Genomic DNA, 19,804 nt, shown 5'->3' with positions numbered 1-19,804 from the left:
CCTGTTTGGTCAGCAAGGACTATGCTTGGGGAGTTGGTTTCCAGTCTGGTTGCCAGAACTGTGGCCAATATTCTGCAGTGGATGTTGAGATGGGGCATGTTTTGAAAACACATGCTTGGTCCCGCTGGTTTTTCCTCTTGCATGAGATGGCATGTTCTACTCTCAATATATTGAATCTATTGATTATTTGAGAGAGCAAGATAGTCTTCAGCATTTAGGCTGAGTTCTCTTAAACTGCAGAAACTAGTTGAATGTACAAATGGTGTAGGGACAGCATGCTGTTGTACGTTGGGATGTAGCAAAGGAGGATAGTACTGTATTAAAATGTATAACTTTTGTGCTGAGTTTTGTTTTTACTTGACAAGTACTTTACATGGCTTTGACTTTTTTATTTAGAGCTGGCTGGCAGATCCGCATGGCGGTCCTGAAGGAGAAGAGCCCATCCGTGGTATTTTAACAGAAGCCAAGAGAATTGCAGATCTTTGTGAGGACCCCAAAGAACGGGATGATATATTGCGCTCGATTAATGAAATAGGAGCACTGACGGCCAAGCTGTCTGATTTGAGAAGGCAGTATGTATTTTTAAAAAAAAATAGATAACTGAAGGACAGACTGATGATTATGACATGAGCTTTTTTACTTGGATCTATCAAGTCTTGCCCATTTAGCTTGAAACTCCGTTCGGTTTATAAATGTCTCTTTTGACTGAACTAGGTCTTAAAAGTGAACACAACTCCATAAAGAGACGTAAAGTATGTGTAGTCTGTTTCACCCTTCAGTCGTTAAACTCGCACCTAATATTTGCCCAATCTGCTTGAATTTTCATCAATTACAGGAAACTTTCTGTTATCCGGCACGGACGGGACCGACGTGGTGCCGGTTCATCATCAATTCCGGATAACCGAACGCTATAGTAAAAGATATGGAGCTGAGAGCTCCGTGTAAAGCAACAAACCCTATTGCTTCAGCTTCAGAACAATCGGCACAAGTTGCAAGCGTCTCTGTAGCTTCGCAACAGCCGAAGCTACACCCTTGCACAGCAACAAATGGAGTAAAAAAAGTAATAAAAGTTATAAAAGTTACCTGAACCTACTCATGAATTTTGCTGGTTAACCGACATTTCCGGTTATTTAGGGGCCGGTTAATCGAAAGTTTCCTGTATTGCACTACTGTTCAAATTTGAATGATAGAAATCAATATTCGTATTTGACTGCAGTTTTTATAAAATCAGGAGCTTTATTTACTTCAATGCTGTTAGATTAATTTTTAATGAAGTGTTGTGACCCTGCTTTCTGTGCTTTCCAGAGGTAAAGGAGACACCCCAGAAGCCCGTGCTTTGGCGAAGCAAATTGCTACCACGTTGCAGAATTTACAGACTAAGACAAATCGAGCAGTGGCCAATAGTAGGCCAGTAAAAGCAGCAGTTAATTTGGAAGGCAAAATAGAGCAAGCCCAGCGCTGGATGGATAATCCTACAGTTGATGACCGTGGTATTGGTAAGTACACATGAAATCAATTGAAACGCAGAATGGGTGTTAAATCATTCTTTCGAAGACAAGTATCTCGCTAGCAGGTACAAGGTTACATAGCAGAATATCTAACAGATCATAATCATAATAATCAACTTTATTGTCATTGTTAGTGCACAAGTGCAGTACAACGAAATGTAGGCTTGTGGCTCCCGAGAGTGTACATTCAGATTAAGACATTTAAACATTCAACATTCATTTGGTTTGTTAAACATTAACATAAACATAATAAAGTGCATTGGCAGATGTGCAGGCTTTAGAGTTTATTTGTGGAGTTCAGTAGGATGACAGCCCTGGGAAAGAAGCTGTTCCTAAATCTGGTCGTTCGGGTGCGAATGCATCTGTAGCGTCTCCCAGATGGCAGGGGGGCGAACAGACTGTGGCTGGGGTGGGTAGGGTCTTTGATGATGGTCAGTGACCTCCGTAAACAGCGTTTCTGGTAGATGTTCTCTATGGTCAGTAGCCGGGTGCCGGTAATGCGTTGGGCAGTTTTGACTACCCGCTGCAGGGCTTTCTGGTCATAGGAGCTACAGCTGCCATACCATACTGTGATACAGTTCGTCAGGATGCTCTCTATTGTGCAGCGGTAAAAGTTAGAGAGGATCAGGGGTGACAGGTTACATCCCTTCAGCCTCCTTAGGAAATACAGGCGCTGCTGGGCCTTCATCACCAAAGAGGAGGTATTGAGGGACCAGGAGAGGTCTTCCGTGATGTGGACTCCGAGGAATTCAAAGCTGCCCACCCTTTCCACCACAGCCCCATGGATGTGGATGGGGGGGGGGGTGACTTCCGCCTTTAGACTTCCTGAAGTCCACAATGATTTCCTTGGTTTTCTTGATGTTAAGGGCCAGGTTGTTATCGGCGCACCACTTCAATGTAATTTATACAATGTATTTATTTCTTGACCTAGTGCATTCAACATAAGGGGAATGGTAGGTAACTTGGTTATCTCCACCCTCATCAGTTCTTAAGTTAATATGAGTCAAGGAATTAAAAATGGCAAGACTTTGTATTTGCTGTAATCAAATATGAAATTCCAGCCTGAAGTCAAACTTGCATCTCTCCGGTGACACTCCACCTTGAACTTCGAGTTCTGCAAAGAACTCTGTATTGGCTGGAAAATAATTGAACTTAGTTGGTGCAAATTTTAGATGTGGAGTGTACACAGCAAATATGTAACAAATAGCATTGCCATTCTATAGGAAACAAATGAAAATGTGGGGGAAAAGTATTTTCAGTCTCAGCAATTTTTTTTTCTCCTTCATCCAACATGCAGGCCTTGTGGAAAAGCAGTTTAAAAAAAAAAAAAAAAAAAAAAATCTCCGACCTTTTTAATGTTTTCTTTCAAGACCTGCCATTTTGGGTGGTCTTCGCCTCATCGTAATCCTCTAGGATTGCCGCCTCTTTGGTCAAATATTTTCTCCCTTCCCGTCTTCAGCTCTTCACACCATACACCTTCCTCAGCTGTGAGGATGAACAGACTTGTACCAAAGCCTTTGCCAATGGTACTTGTTTCTAGCTGCTGAAAGGTGAGCAAGAACAATCTGAAATGATCTTCCCTTTTGTCCCCCCTTTTCCAACTTTGTCTCCTCTTTTAATGAAGTGCCTGGCTTCCGTTCAAAACATCAGTAATTCAATTTAGATGTCAAAAACCCTTGAAACTAATGATGTGCCACCATTTTGCCCACTTAGAACTGATGCTTGATTTAATTTAAGGAATTTTTTCCCTTCACTTTAGGCCAGGCAGCTATCCGTGGACTTGTTGCCGAGGGCCGTCGACTGGCAAATGCAATGATGGGACCTTATCGTCAGGAGCTGACTGGCAAGTGTGACAGGGTGGAGCAGCTGGCTGGACAACTTGCAGAGCTGGCAGCTCGGGGTGAAGGGGCTACTCCTCAGTCCAGAGCAATTGCTGCACAACTACAGGACGCACTAAAAGTAGGAGTGTTTGTAATCTGACTTGGCCATTTTGATTTACTGAATCTTGTTTTGTCGGCGCATTAAAGCAGTTGATCTCATGCACCATGCACTTCACAATTCTAATACCTTGCTATGATCCTAGACAGTTTTAACTATAAAGTAACTTTAGTGTTTCAAACATAAGCGTGTTTGACCATGATCTTTTAGGTTTGTGTGAGTAAAGATCTTAGTGTAAGTATTTTGTATTGTTTAATGGATGAACAAATCCATATATGGGGAGCGTTCGCCTATAGCATTTATAATTTTAAAAAATTAGCTTCAGCATTCTGGTGCAGAAAATATCAGGCTGAAAGCTGTCATTTCTGTATGCTGATCAACTGTGTTGAAGTATCATAATTGTGATGGTGATTCGCTTTTTACCTGAATATGAATATATTTTTAAATTCGAGTCCAGGTAGCAAGGGCGGAATGGCTTTTCCATCCAAATTGTAATTAATTTTTTTTTTTATTATTCTGAGAATTGAAACATGCAATAAAGAAACACTTTTAAATCTAAACCCTTACATTTGACGGTATCTGTTCCTATTAACCACCTGTACAGTGTTAACTGAATTTTTTCCACTAGGTGGAGTACTATGTCTGCCATAACTAATCATGCTTTTTGGAATAATAAAGCCTCTTGCGTCACATTCTTTTACCAGCAGTTTAATTTTTAATGACACATTAAGAGTGCATAGTTTTGCAGTGAATACATTTGGAGCAAAGCTTACACCCTTTCGAGGCTGGTCATTTGAGACCATACATTTGTGAATGTGTTGTTTGCTTAGGATTTGAAAGTTGCTATTCTTATGAATAAATGATAATTGGTTAAATGGGGAGAAGGGAAGTTGGCAGTAGGGAATGAACTTCTACGCTGAGAACAAGCTCATTGCAAATTTAACACATCTACGTGTTTATATGTGCTCCTCCTCCCTTTCACCTTCCTCCTCTTTTGGGTAGATCTGGCCTCTGCTTGACACCTCTCGACAGTAGCAATGCTGATTGCCAATTCATGATGAAGGAATTGCAGGCATGAACGAGCATCTATAATTTAATAGACCAGTGGAACTTAAGTACTGTACTAGCCCATAGATTTTGCTTTTATTTATTCTAATGTTTCAGAAAGCATCTACTTAATTTAAATTTACCGGAGGCCAGTTTCAAATGGAGAGCTTGTAATGTGTGGCGCTATTGCATGAACCTGAATCCTACCATGCTACCACTGTGTGTTGGTGCAGGCTGTAAATGCCACAGGGCCATCTACTCTTCACCCACACAGTCATCACTTTGAGGACCAATTTCTCCAATGCTCTCCACTTTTTACAATTTTCAGCCTATCCAGAACTTCAAAGTCTGCATTCTCTTCTGCAGAATCCCACACAGCCATCATCCCTTTCTTCATCTGCACTGGCTCCTTGTGCCCCAGTGAATCAACTTCAAGATCTTAATTTTTTTAAGTCCCTTGAAGGCAATATCTCATGTTACTTGGTTAGTCTTCTCCAGCAATACATCCTAGCCTACACATTCTATTTATTTTCCAAAACATTTGGCGTCACTAGGTTTGTCTTTGCCCTAAAAGGCTATCTTAAAAGTAAACATTTTGAATGCATCATTACTATTCCCTCCCATCAGATTTATTTACCTTGTGCTTTGTCTCCATCTATTCCCATTGCAAAGTACCATAAAATGTTAATTTACACGAGGCACATTTTATATGTTAGACTCGTGTAATCTCTTTAAGGCAAAATACTAATACTTTGTCACCTTTATTCTCACTTAGGACCTAAAAGGCAAAATGCAAGAAGTCATGACCCAGGAAGTATCTGATGTTTTCAGCGACACTACCACTCCAATTAAGTTGCTTGCTGTAGCAGCCACGTCTCCTCGGGATGCACCAAATAGAGAAGAGGTAAGTGGGGCTCTGGAGATTTGATCTCAAACACGAGTGTTTGCTTAGAACATACGTTTGACTTGACAAAGTAAACCAGTTTTCAGAAGTTTTCTGTCGCAAAACAAAAGATTGATGCAACAAGCAATGAGCTCAGAGCACTGAATTTTCTTTGCACTTCCCAGAAAAGTGAAATATTCTTTCCAAAGAATGGATGCGAATGATATTTTTATGGGAAAGCAATCTGGTGATTAACTTTTTAAAGGGTACATCGAATAGATAAAGTAAACCCAGATTATTACTTCAAAGTAAGCCAGGAAAGTAGGATAGGAGGATGTAAATTTTAGTGGAAAGCAAATTGAAAACTAAAGTTAAGAAGAACTTGAGTAAAAGTTTAGAATGGCATTGAGTAAGTTGGACAAAAATATTGGAGTTGTTCAAAGGTTGGGTTGTGATATTTTTGAGACATGCGCTTTAATGGACCACATGGCCTTGACTTGTCACTTTTTACTTGGGATTTTCTGTAAGTCTTTAGTGCACTGAAAAGGTACTTTCCATCCTAAATAATTTACAGCCTGTTGTCTGTTCAAATATCTATTGTGGTATTTCTGGCTGGTAGGTTTTCACATGCTTGAAGGAAGTCATGCAGTGCACAATGACCACTCTATCATCCTGTGTTTATTAAATGAGATATGAGGGAACCAAAGCAGCATAGTCTGTGCCAAATGCTTTCCTAGTCTTAGAATGATTAACCTAAGCTAGCAAAAGTTTCAATTTTACATACCTGTTAAACTTATGTATTTTGCTATTGAAGATTGCAGTAATAGTTGAAATTGTGATATGTGAATTATTGTGTTTGTGATACTTTTGTAATTTAACTTCTAAATGGCGACCAGATCGAGAACCGTACTTGTAATTTAATACTACCAATCAGTTGATTAAAAAAAAAGTGACCATGCAAACGAGAGCTGTTGCGGTGGTAAATTATTTAATTTGCCGATAACCAATGTGGTGATGAAATGCATTGGAACACCAATGCATGGGATTGTGGAGCAGTGGGACATGGGTTTGCACCCTCTATATACTACACTGCTGAATATTTGATCTTTTCCATGTTGCTGTTGGAATGTATTGAGCAGAGTTGGAGTGATTCCTTCACTGGGTGAGGATTGTCACCTTGACTGTCTCTCTCGCACCCTTTTACGGTTGCTTCACATCAGTGGAGACTTGGGTGTAGGTTGCCTTCCAAATCTCTCGGATACAGTTAGTGCATTACCAAAGCTGACAAAGAAATTCAGGAATAAAAATAGAGATTGTTTTGATTAAGTCTTTTATTTTAAATCTGATAAACTATTATGACCAACAGAACTAGAAAGTTTTACATCATGATTGTCAGATTAATAAGGAAAATTACATTTGCTTGTAGCTACTTTGCAATCAATATATAAAAATACTAAAATGTTGCTGTATTTGCAGATGTTTGAGGAGAGGGCAGTTTATTTTGAGAATCATGCTGCCAAACTGGGTGCTACAGCAGAGAAAGCTGCTGCTGTTGGAGCTGCAAACAAAACCACAGTAGAAGGTATACAGACAGCTGTAAAGTCCGCTCGAGAGTTAACCCCACAGGTAGGTCTTTAGTTAAACACTCAATCAGGATTGTTTTTAAAAAAAAAAAAAAAAAAGTACTCCTTTTTTAAATATTTCTTCCTATAACTTCCACCCTGTGTTTCTGTTCCATTTTAGCCACCTGACTCTGTTCTTCAGTTTAACTGCTATATATTATACATACACATATATATGTGTGGGTTGCTGATACTTCATGCAGACCCAGATGTAGTTCAGTAACTGCTGACTGAAAACTTTCAGTGTAACAAAGCACTCATTCTTTTCAAGGTGGAATACCCCATCTAGTGGAATAACTGGAAAATAGATCAAGCTATTTGAATCAGCTGCATGTGGCATTAATTTTTTTTTCACTTTCAACATTTTTTATTTTCATTCCCTCAACTGTCAGCCACATGGTTCTAAACCCATTAGTATAGCTCTGGAAGGGTGAAAGGGGCTCCAGGCATTGTCTTTGCTGCAGAAATATTCAACTTGCTCCCATCCCTTCAAATACTCACTTTGAATATTACTTGTACAGGTGGTTTCAGCTGCTCGCATCTTGTTGAGAAATCCTGGTAACCAGGCTGCCTATGAACATTTTGAAACCATGAAGAACCAATGGATTGATAATGTCGAAAAAATGACTGGTGAGAAGAAGCATTTGAAAATTTTCGAGTTATACTGTTCTTGTGCAAAAACCCATTAAGTAACTTTTTTAACCTGCTTCCTTGTGTCACTGGCTATCCCAAGTGGTAGCTCCGTAAACCAAACTTACATTGAGCTCGAAGCCGTCAGTAGCTAAACAATATGTTGGCAAAATAATCAATGGCAATAATCTTGGGTCTAATCAAATACCTTTGTGCTTTGAAAGATTCTTTAATAGTGAAAAAGAAAATTAAACCAGCTTGTCAAATTTAAGAGTGAGTTCGTTGATCCTGTGTTCTCAATAGGGAGCAGCGCTTGATAGAATAGCTTTTTGGAAAATATGTGCCATAGTGTTTGTAATCCAATCTCTGACCCGTGCTCCCTTCGAGCATGGGTCCCCCGTGAAATTGGTGAACTTACCCAATAGTCTTCACCCTAATAGAAATTGCTTCAAACACACTTTTTTTCTGCTTATCTGTTTTGCAGAGAAAGTTGATGTAATTGCATAAATCACCCTTTTCTCTCTTGATTGGAAATCTTTCCGATATTTTAAAAATAAATCCAGTTTCTCCACCCCTCCCTTACAGTATGCTTGCTGTGTGGGGATTGGGGCCACGAATCCACACCTTACCACCCCATGGCACAGCATGGCGTGTAACCACTGTTTGCTAATCTTGCTGTAAAACTGTTTCTGTAATGTGGAGTGGGCGATAGGAGCTTCTGTATTGCTGCTATTATGGATCACTTGTCATTACAGTCTACTTCATCTCTCTAAATTAAAGAATTGTGTCTAGTTTGAGCATTTAAAATTAACAAGTGGCAACCTATTAATCTGAATCGGCCATTTTTAAGAAGTTGATTCCTAGTACGCTTTGTAAATGTTAATCCCTTTATTTCCCTCTCCCCACCCTCTTAGCTCCTTCTATAGGAGTTGCAGGTCAATGTAGCTCATGACTGACTGGGCACATGGTTGTCTGCTGCCAAATATCTGCTGATGCTTCTGTTCAAGTGGCTCCCAGGAGCTTTTAATTTTCCCTTCTCCAAGCAGCACTTATGACATCAGGAATTAAAACCTGCATCCCTTTACTGCATGACACTGCGAGGCTTGAATGCCTGTTTTTCACCATAACTTAAGAAATTGTACAAGTGTTTAAATGTACTATTTCTGAGAATGTTACTAGATTGTTAGTCAGGAGGATATGGCTGCATTCTCCCATTTTCATTGGTGTAGTGTACAGTGCCACCATGTCACCCCAATTCCCCAGCTATACCAAACTGGAGACTTCTGTTTGGATGAGATGAGTTTTAGTAACGGCTTAAAATTTAGAATTATATTTGTTCAATTTCGTGCAGATAATACTGGGTAATAATGTGTCATACATCATATAGGTTTGGTGGATGAAGCTATTGATACCAGGTCCCTATTGGATGCCTCTGAGGAAGCCATCAAGAAAGATATAGACAAGTGCAAGGTAGCCATGGCCAATGTACAACCTCAAATGCTGGTTGCTGGAGCAACAAGCATTGCTCGTCGTGCAAACCGAATTCTTTTGGTTGCCAAGAGGGAAGTTGAGAACTCTGAAGACCCAAAATTCCGTGAATCAGTGAAGGCAGCATCTGATGAACTAAGCAAAACCATCTCGCCTATGGTAATGGATGCTAAAGCTGTAGCTGGGAACATTTCAGATCCTGGTAAGACACATACAGGTTTCATCGCTCATTTTGCACTTCCACGAGATTGAATGTGCCTGTTTCATACTGAGGATTGTCTGTTTGTAATGTAACAGGTAAAATCAAGAGCAATGCAAACGCTTTGTTGTTCTGACATTTAAAGATAAGATTATTCACTCTAGGTCAAGGGTACAAGAAAAAGACCAACTGTTGCACTCTAGCAGTGGCGTTAAAGATTTGATGTTGAGGTGCATAAGATAATTTCTTCCGACTTCAGGCAACGATTCCCTCTAATTTCCCCCTACCCATAACAACTTGATATGATTTTGTTGAATTTGGATTTTTTTTGCCTCTGAATTTAACATTTCAGAGCCGCTTAATCTAGTTCCTGTGCAGTTTCTAAAATGTCATTTATCCAAGTGATGTTTTGGGGAGGAGAAATGAAACCACACGTATCAGTGCTTGCCATTTTACTTCCAGGACTGATGCATTTTCTATCTTGCTATGGCCTGGAAGTAACGGTAGCCTGCATTTGAGTTAAGTAAAAGTGACTAAACTGAACAATGAGGTGTGATTTGTAAAAATTGAATTATGGTTTTACTTGCAACACTCTTAGAGCAGTTTTGTACATCAACAAAAATGTCATGTTTTACTTTGTTGATGGGGATGAGCTTTTGCAGTTTTTGTTGTCGGTTAAATCTCTGAACCTTTTGTTAAGCTTATGTATCATTCAAAAATATGAGTGTTTGTTTACTTAAAGCACTGTGCCAGTTTACTTTGTTTGATAATCTGTAATTCTTACCTGTAGGTTTGCAGAAGAGCTTCTTGGATTCAGGATATCGAATTTTAGGTGCTGTGGCCAAGGTTCGAGAAGCCTTCCAGCCTCAGGAGCCAGACTTTCCTCCTCCACCACCTGATCTAGATCAGCTCCATGTATGTCTACATTTGATATTTAACACAACTAAAGAGGATTGATGGTTTGTTTTAGCTAATTAAAGAAATCATGTTACTACCAAAGTGGTTTACAAAGAAAGCCATATAGTAGGGACATCACACTGGGAAAATAATATCCATAATTTAACAGACTCCAAACTGTCAGCAGAATTCGTAATTAAAAAGTCCTAAATATGAATGCTTACAGTAGGGAAGACTTCTGCCTCCTTGTTTCACATGGGATTACTACTTATATGTGTGATACAAGTTTTGTAGTAGAGTGTAGTATACAATTGACCATTTTTTACGACAAAGTAAAATGCTGTGCTTAATCTGCGTATAATGTAGTTACAATAAAACTGGCAAAAGTTGTATTTGTTGCAGAGAGAACATAGTTGAGGAACTTGGACAGGTTTACTTCAGTTCTAATAGAATGAGGTCTTTGAATCGTATAAAGTTAAAACCCCATTTATGCTACCAATTGTCTGAAACTGGTAACAGACCATATTGGTGATGTGTTCATAATGCAACTTCTATCAAACTACAGATATTGCAACAGCTTAAGTGGAATTAAACGTCTCTTTTTTTTCAGAAGTCTATCGACCCGGTCTGAATGTGTTGTCTTGTGAAATGTATCCTGTTGGTCTTTGATCCTGAGTCTTTCTGAATAGCAGTTATATAATTTTGGTTCATGATGCAATCTGGACTGTTTTAGACTTGCACATTCATTCTTAGCTGTGATCACACTGTTAAATCACCTATTCTAAAGAAAATGGTGTCACACAGTGTACACTGTTGCCACTCAGCATTTTTAATGGATTGCTCTCGCATGAGAAACCTTGCACTTAAACCAGTGTGCTCTTTGTTTCATGCTCTTAATTGATTAGGTTACGTCTTCCACCACTCGCTAGTACTTTATTCCAGTGTTGTGTAGCTCAACCCATGTATGAAAGAAAAAAATCTATCATTTAGTATAGGGCATTTTCCACAATTCAGTTGAACATGAGAGAATTTCACAAGTTTTCCATTGTACTTTATTAAACTAGTGGTGGGGGTGGGAAGAGAAACTGATGTGCATTGTGTGAAATTTCTCCTGCTTAACTATTATACTTTGCTATATGTATATATAATCAAAAATGTGGCAGCATCTGACTGATAATGTGTTGGTCAGTCAGTTGAGGATTAGTAATGGAGTGTTTGGATTTGTATTGCATTGGGGTAAAACCTCTTGGGAGTTTTGCTTAGTTACCACTAAATTGTGATCAATTAAAAATACAAAGTAAGGCAGATTATAACACTGTGAAATTCCAGTGCAAGATCGCTGCCTTTTGTATAATTATCGTGTAAAAATAATTTTCTCAAGTATCTCGTTTCCTATGATTTATGTAATTAAGAAATAGTTAGCTTTATGCTAAATTTGCCTTTTATATTGAGCTTTTAAATCAATGCATTGTTTACAGCTGAACGACGAACCTGCTCCTCCCAAACCACCACTTCCTGAGGGTCAGGTTCCTCCACCAAGGCCGCCGCCTCCTGAGGAAAAAGATGAGGAATTCCCTGAAATGAAAGCGGGAGAAGTGAATCAGCCTATGATGGAGTCCGCTAGGCAGTTGCATGATGAAGCCAGGAAGTGGTCTAGCAAGGTAAGAGCTTGACTGGTCTAAGGAAGTGAAAGACACAAACAAAGCTTGTTTCATGGTTTGGGAGTTCAGATGTCCGTTCTATTTCTTGTGTGTATATTCTAATTTCTCATTTTAATTTCCTGTCAAGATTGTTGTCTATTTGAAACTTACATTTCAACCAGTGATGTTACTTGAATTAACTGTTTCCATAACTCTCTCTTTTGATCTATAACACGTGCTGATTTTATTTCTATCCTTCTAGAATTAAGTGTTTTATCGTAGCATAAGAGTGTTATTATAATACAGTTGCTTTGTAACCTGTAGATCATTTGTAACTTCATGGTAGATCACATATAGAAAACTTCAGAAATGTGTTCACTGAACACACAAATTACAGCTCATAAATTTTGAATGATAATTTAAGCTCATTAACTAAACCAACCATAACATTAGTTGTTGCTGTATGAAATAGGTAAAAAAAAAATTCCATTGAAGACATTGAAACTTGCATTTTGAGTGCTCCATTAACGCAACACATGACTTCCCAACAAGACCAAAGTGCACATCCATGGTTACCAGTCTCCCTAAAATCCCTGCAGTTATTTTATCTGGGTGAGAGCATGACAGTAAAAAAAGAGGTGATTTGTTTGGCTCATCCTGCTTGAATCATTCCTCTTGCAAACTAGAGTGACACTGATGGGTATCATAGCGAAATGTAATGCCAACCTGATTGTGTTTTGGCATTAGTAAGCAGCTATCGACAGGAGAAAATTAAATGGAAAAGTATATTTTCAAAATAAGAGCATTTTGAAATATTTAGACAAACTATAGAGGAAGAGGACCTCGGATCCAACCAGACTGGGCATGATATTCCATTTGTCATATCAGAAGGCTTGAACTTAATCGCATCATTGTCTTAGGCTCATTTTCAGGATCTGGTGTGGGGCGAGTTAGTATTGTGGAGAGATGACACAAAAGTCATTTGGTCTGTAAAATAAGGCAGAGCTCTGTACCACAAAGCAATCATCTCTGCTCAGCACTTGACTAAAGTGGATAGTTCGATTGCTGATTCTATGTGCAGCAGCTGATTCTACGTGCAGCCCACCTGCATGAATGGTTGATCCATTTGAAGGTATCTGAGTCATCATCTGAACTTGGGGTTGTCCATCAGCAGACTTCTGTGTCACTTGGCAATCACTAATTCTAATATTTCCACTTGAGAATTGTCAACATGTTGGACTGGAATCTGGATGGTGTGGCGATGCCGGTGTTGGACTGGGGTGGACAAATGTAAGAAGTCACACAACACCAGGTTATAGTCCAACAGCTTTATTTGAAATCACAAGCTTTCGGAGCGCTGCTCCTTCGTCAGGTGAAGTGGAGAGATGCATAAAGACACAGCTTATATAGTCAGAGAATAATGCCAGATGATTACAGGTAATCTTTCTAACTGCCATTTATCACACCTCGGCAGAGAGATAATCACAGCAATCAAAGGTGTGAATGGTGTCCAAACAGGATAGTCAGGAAAACATTACATCAAAGAACAATGAGGTGGGGTCACAAGGGGTCAAATGTTGCAGATGCTGGGGCCTGTATGAAAAACAAAAAACAGACAAAAAAACATTTTTTTTGCTGGAAATCACAGCAGGTCCGGCCGCATCTGTGTAGAGAGAACAAGCCAACGACGACTCTAGTCTGGTGGGGTTACATGTAGCGTGACATGAACCCAAGATCCCGGTTGAGGCTGTCCTCATGAGTGCGGAACTTGGCTATCAGTTTCTGCTCTACGATTTTGCGTTGTGTGTCTCGAAGGCCACCTTGGAGAATGCTTACCCGAAGATCGGAGGCTGAATGTCCTTGACTGCTGAAGTGTTCCCCGACTGGGAGGGAACACTCCTGCCTGGTGATTGTTGCGCGGTGTCCGTTCATCCGTTGTCGCAGTGTCTGCATGGTCTCGCCAATGTACCATGCTCCGGGGCATCCTTTCCTGCAACGTATGAGGTAGACAACGTTGGCCGAGTCACATGAGCATGTACCATGTACCTGGTGGGTGGTGTCCTCGTGTGATGATGATATCTGTGTTGATGATCTGGCATGTCTTGCAGAGGTTGCCGTGGCAGGGTTGTGTGGTGTTGTGATCGCTGTTCTCCTGAAAGCTGGGTAATTTGCTGCGAACGATGGTCTGTTTGAGGTTAGGCGGCTGTTTTGAAGGCGAGTAGTGGAGGCGTGGGGATGGCCTTAGCGAGGTGTTCATCGTCATCGATGACATGTTGAAGGCTGCGAAGAACATGGCGTAGTTTCTCCGCTCCGGGGAAGTACTGGACGACGAAGGGTACTCTGTTGGTTGTGTCCCGTGTTTGTCTTCTGAGGCGGTCTGTGCGATTTTTTGCTGTGGCCCGTCGGAACTGTCGATCGACGAGTCGCGCATCATATCCCGTTCCTACGAGAGCGTCTGTAGGTGTCCATCGCGTTCCTCCTCGTCTGAGCAGATCCTGTGTATTCGCAGGCCTTGTCCATAGGGGATGGCTTCTTTAATGTGGTTAGGGTGGAAGCTGGAGAAGTGGAGCATCCTGAAGTTCGTGGGCTTGCGGTAGAGTGAAGTGCTGAGGTGTCCGTCTTTGATGGAGATTCGTGTGTCCAAGAATGAAACCGATTCTGAGGAGTAGCACCCCAATATGCCAACATCTTCATGCACAAGTTCGAGCAAGACTTCTTCGCTGCACAGGACCTCCAACCAACGCTATACACCAGATACATTGACGACATTTTCTTCCTATGGACCCATGGCGAAGAATCACTGAAAAGACTACACGATAACATCAACAAGTTCCATCCCACCATCAAACTCACCATGGACTACTCCTCAGAATCGGTTTCATTCTTGGACACACGAATCTCCATCAAAGACGGACACCTCAGCACTTCACTCTACCGCAAGCCCACGGACAACTTCAGGATGCTCCACTTCTCCAGCTTCCACCCAAACCACATTAAAGAAGCCATCCCCTATGGACAAGGCCTGCGAATACACAGGATCTGCTCAGACGAGGAGGAACGCGATGGACACCTACAAACGCTGAAAGACACCCTCGTAGGAACGGGATATGATGCGCGAGTCGTCGATCGACAGTTCCGACGGGCCACAGCAAAAAATCGCATAGACCTCCTCAGAAGACAAACACGGGACACAACCAACAGAGTACCCTTCGTTGTCCAGTACTTCCCCGGAGCGGAGAAACTACGCCATGTTCTTCGCAGCCTTCAACATGTCATCGATGACGACGAACACCTCGCTAAGGCCATCCCCACGCCTCCACTACTCGCCTTCAAACAGCCGCCTAACCTCAAACAGACCATCGTTCGCAGCAAATTACCCAGCTTTCAGGAGAACAGCGACCAGGACACCACACAACCCTGCCACGGCAACCTCTGCAAGACATGCCAGATCATCAACACATACCATCATCACATGTGAGGACACCACCCACCAGGTACATGGTACATACTCATGTGACTCGGCCAACGTTGTCTACCTCATACGTTGCAGGAAAGGATACATCGGCGAGACCATGCAGACACTGCGACAACGGATGAACGGACACCGCGCAACAATCACCAGGCAGGAGTGTTCCCTCCCAGTCGGGGAACATTTCAGCAGTCAAGGACATTCAGCCTCCGATCTTTGGGTAAGCATTCTCCAAGGCGGCCTTCGAGACACACGACAACGCAAAATCATAGAGCAGAAACTGATAGCCAAGTTCCGCACTCATGAGGACGGCCTCAACCGGGATCTTGGGTTCATGTCACGCTACATGTAACCCCACCAGACTCGAGTCGTCGTTGGCTTGTTCTCTCTACACAGATGTGGCCGGACCTGCTGTGATTTCCAGCAAAAAAAAGTTTTTTTTTGTCTTTTTTGTTTTTCATACAGACCCCAGCATCTGCAACATTTGACCCCTTGTGACCCCACCTCATTGTTCTTTGATGTAATGTTTTCCTGACTATCCTGTTTGGACACCATTCACACCTTTGATTGCTGTGATTATCTCTCTGCCGAGGTGTGATAAATGGCAGTTAGAAAGATTACCTGTAATCACCTGGCATTATTCTCTGACTATATAAGCTGTGTCTTTATGCATCTCTCCACTTCACCTGACAAAGGAGCAGCGCTCCGAAAGCTTGTGATTTCAAATAAAACTGTTGGACTATAACCTGGTGTTGTGTGACTTCTTACATTGGAATCTGGATGACTAATTGTTCTGGAAACACATGTTTCTCTGTGCATTTCATTATTTCTGCTCTATTCCAAGGATCATTCTAAAGATCTGTTGGAATAGATGACAGTTGTTGAAAATCATGGTTCTCTAATTCCATAGCATGGAGCAGTGTCCCACTGACCTTGCAGTCACAGAAGAATATTTCCACCCAGATCCAACCAGCTACTTGATAGACTGGGTGTTGAGAGGAGTTAATTTCTCGAGGAGTTCTGCTCGGCTGGTTCATTTTTAACTGGCTTCTAGGATGTTCTCCTCTAATTGTGGTTACATCATATATTGGAAGAAATTCCTTCAGTGGTGTTCTAATAAGAACTATAACCTCCTGAGCTATGAGACTCTTCTGATCTTGAAATACCTCTAACACCTACTTGCCCTCCATTTGAAACTCAACTTAATTCATATTTTTTGGTAGCAATGAAATGTTTACCACATGTCTGTGGTTCTCTTGTGAAACACCCTTTCATTTTACCAAGGGAATATGGAAATTGAAACTTTTCCATGCCCCCCCCCCCGCCGCTTGTGTCTCCACGAGATTTAAATCTGTTCCTCTATACAGTAATTTCATATATCTCCCCTTTGAGCTATTGATCTGGGAACTCGAGTTCTTGTCATAGAAAATTACTTTGCTGGTATCCGTGGCTCAACCCAATCTGATATTGTATGGTATTTATGCTGTCCTTAAATGTCAACCAATTTTTTTGCATATGGTTATCTCTTAATTCAACAAAACTGATAATTTAATGGTGAATTGGGGCATTGTTCCCATAAGAACTCTGACATTTTGCAAGGACAGTACTAAATCACTTTGTAAGTCCTTGTAAATGCTTCTGTTGTAAGACCAAGACTCCTTGTCGAATCAAATAAGTTTTAATCATAGAAACCGTGGCACAGAAGGAAGCATTCAGCATGCTGCATCTGTGCCAGTGCTAGTTGCTGTCTACTCTAATTCCATTTTCTCCCTTTTTTCCCCATGTCCTTTTTTCTTCCTTTTCAAATACTTGCCCAATTTTCCTTTTTTTAGATTTGTTTGTGGGATATATCAATGACTTTTTAGGTGGCAGCCTTAGCTTAGTGGTCGCACTCTCAATTTGTGAATTAGTAGACCAGGGGTTCAAACTCCACTCCAGAGACACAAGAACAGAATCTAGAGTGACAGTCCAGTCTAGTACTGAGGGAGTGCTGCACTGTCAGAGGTGCCGCCTTTCCGAAAAAACATTAAACCGAAGCTCTGTCTGCCCTTTTCAAATGGATCCCATGGCATTATTTGAAGAGGAGCTGGGGAAGTTCTCCTAGTGTCCTGGCTGACATTTATCCATCAACCAAAATCACTGGAAAACAGATTATCTGGTTATGTATCTCATTGCTTGTTGTGGGACCTTGCTGTACGCATATTGGCAGCCACATTTCCCTACATTGCAACAGTGACTATAATCAGAAGTATTTACTTTTCTGTCGAGCACTTTGGGATGACTTGAGGTCATTTAAGGTATTGTATAAATGCAAATCCTTCACTCCCTTCTGATAACTTGCTGAGTGTCTCGTGATAGCATTTGCAAAGCTAGAGTAATACAGAGATCTTCATAAAACACTGCTGCAATCTTTGGTGTAAATTGCGTTAATTCGGCAGATCTGTCCTAGTGTCTGCTCCTGCACAAAGGATCCACTCCGTGTCATTTTGACTGCAATACTTTGTCAGCTTCTATCAATGTGAGTAGGAAACTGGTAGTAAATACAAGGAGAGCTACCTTATAGGATTGGAAGCATTTCCCACACAACATACTCCCATTCTGCCTACCATGTGCCTTTGCTAAGGATGCGTTCGATGTAGTCTCACTGCTGTTATCTTTAGGTGGAGAAAGGGAAAGGGTTTTGTGAAAACAAATTGGTGTTCCTTGAGTTCGATAAGTCCTTTTATACTATATGGGAGTGGATTGGGAGGATTGTGTCTGTGCTGACACAATAATATCACCAATAGCAAAAATGTCAGATCATTACTGGAGAGTGTGTGTGTGCGTGTCTCCTCCCTGAAAAATAGAATATTTCTGTTCTTTTCTAACTGATCTTTGTGTGAAAGGTGCCTTTATTCAAAGAATGAATATGACCCTACAAGGTAGGTCATCTTTCCTTTTCTGTAATCTCGCTCGGGGCGGCGGGCTTTTGTGCACAATCCTCATCCAGCAAAATGAAATGAGCAATGGGTCAGTAAAGGCCCCCTAAGATTTGTATATAATCAACTTCTGAGTATTAGTTTTAAGATTTATAATAATTGAACAAAAATGGTGTTTGTAATGCACTGTGGATTGTAAATAACTTTGCACAAAGCTACCATTAACCATTTCCCTATTGTATAAAATTGTTGTAAAAACAGAGATGGATAATACTTTATTGTCAACTAATTGATATTGTACATTTAACTCATCTGGTGGTTGAATGTACCCATTTAAACAATTGAAGTAGAGATGACTTGTAGAATAGCTGAAAGAGGTGCCATTATTCCAGATGTTGTTATAGATGTGTTCTTTAGATTCAGAATTAGGGATGGGGTTATTAAAATTCACAGTTTCTCTGCTTTGAAGCGGTATAATGAATGTATATGCTAATTTGATTATTTTAGTGTTTGAATTTAATTTTTTTGGCTTCTGAAAATATTTCCTGCAAATTTCTTTCTTACTATATTCTTGCTCCAATTCCCTCCACCCTCTCCCTCCCTGCCCTGGTTGGTCAATCATCAACTGTGCCCTGGAATATTTGACTTGCGAATCTGATGACAAGGTGAAATTGTTTCTGAATTTTCATTGGTGTGTCGTCTTAATGCCACCACAGCCCCAGAGAGACCTAGTCTACCTCCTACAAGGAGAATAACTAATTGACAGACAACTAAGGTTTAAGGCCTTGCTAGGTGGGCAGCAAATACTAGGAACTCCTCATAAGCAGGATGGTGAGCAGCACAACTCACTTTTATATAAAAAAAAAGTGAGTGCTTTGCTACAGACCCCCTGTCCAAAACATGGATATAAACCCCATGGAATGGTGGTTCCATCAGTTAGAGGCACAGACCCACAGCATCTCCTTGTTTCTCTGCAACCCAGTTGTGCTAGGTACGAAGACCTGGATATATGGGTATTGGCTCTCGTATACAGTCTCCAGGTAACATCTTCTGGCAGCTTGTCGTCCAAGTCTGAGATTCCTCATGAGCTGTAAAACAGATATCTGTCATGGTTAAAGGACCTACACAGGGCAGCTTGCATTATGTCTAGATGTTCGAGGCAATTGCTGGCCTAATTATCACTAACTGCTTAATCCAGGCCCTCATGAGGTGCTTTGGCAAAGAGGTATGCCTGCTGTGAGACTCGCTCCCCATCAAGGGTACTGAGTGTTGGGTTAGTGTAACCACACCCTGCCCTCCCTCCCTGCAACCATTTTCCGCCTTTTTTGCAACAAATTCACCTCGCTGCTTGATCCTGAGATGAAGCTGCAAGGTTGGCTGGAAGAAGTCTTTGTTCTGCATGCCTAGGATTTCTGAACTACGAAAGTGAAATGTTTGGACACTTGTATACTGCAAATTTAGCTGCATTGAGAAAAGTAGTGGCTTTTTTTGAAAAAGGATAGATTAGAGTTGGAAAGATAAAAGCTCTCTTTCTCATGGAAGTTTGATTTTTGCAAATTTAACCA

At 40.9% G+C, this 19,804-nt stretch overlaps 1 protein-coding gene across 3 annotated transcripts in view; it reads left to right on the top strand.

Annotated features, from left to right (window-relative positions):
* The window catches only part of LOC147098593 (vinculin), a 151,878-nt gene that overhangs the window by 114,066 nt on the left and 18,008 nt on the right, over positions 1 to 19,804 (top strand). For all 3 annotated transcript variants that reach the window (XM_085970451.1, XM_085970452.1, XM_085970453.1), the window contains exons 10-18: positions 397 to 572; positions 1,306 to 1,496; positions 3,268 to 3,467; positions 5,269 to 5,397; positions 6,853 to 7,002; positions 7,520 to 7,628; positions 9,016 to 9,318; positions 10,106 to 10,230; positions 11,691 to 11,873. In XM_085970451.1, coding sequence (XP_085826577.1) covers positions 397 to 572; positions 1,306 to 1,496; positions 3,268 to 3,467; positions 5,269 to 5,397; positions 6,853 to 7,002; positions 7,520 to 7,628; positions 9,016 to 9,318; positions 10,106 to 10,230; positions 11,691 to 11,873 — 1,566 coding nt within the window. The remainder of the gene's footprint in view (positions 1 to 396; positions 573 to 1,305; positions 1,497 to 3,267; positions 3,468 to 5,268; positions 5,398 to 6,852; positions 7,003 to 7,519; positions 7,629 to 9,015; positions 9,319 to 10,105; positions 10,231 to 11,690; positions 11,874 to 19,804) is intronic.

The sequence above is a fragment of the Somniosus microcephalus genome, chromosome 29 (genome assembly GCF_052327205.1).
Source record: "Somniosus microcephalus isolate GS21.2 chromosome 29, FLI_Smic_1.0, whole genome shotgun sequence".
Classification (NCBI taxonomy): Eukaryota; Metazoa; Chordata; class Chondrichthyes; order Squaliformes; family Somniosidae; genus Somniosus; species Somniosus microcephalus.
The sequence above is the reverse complement of the archived record's forward strand: the minus strand, read 5'-3'. Positions and strand labels throughout refer to the sequence as shown.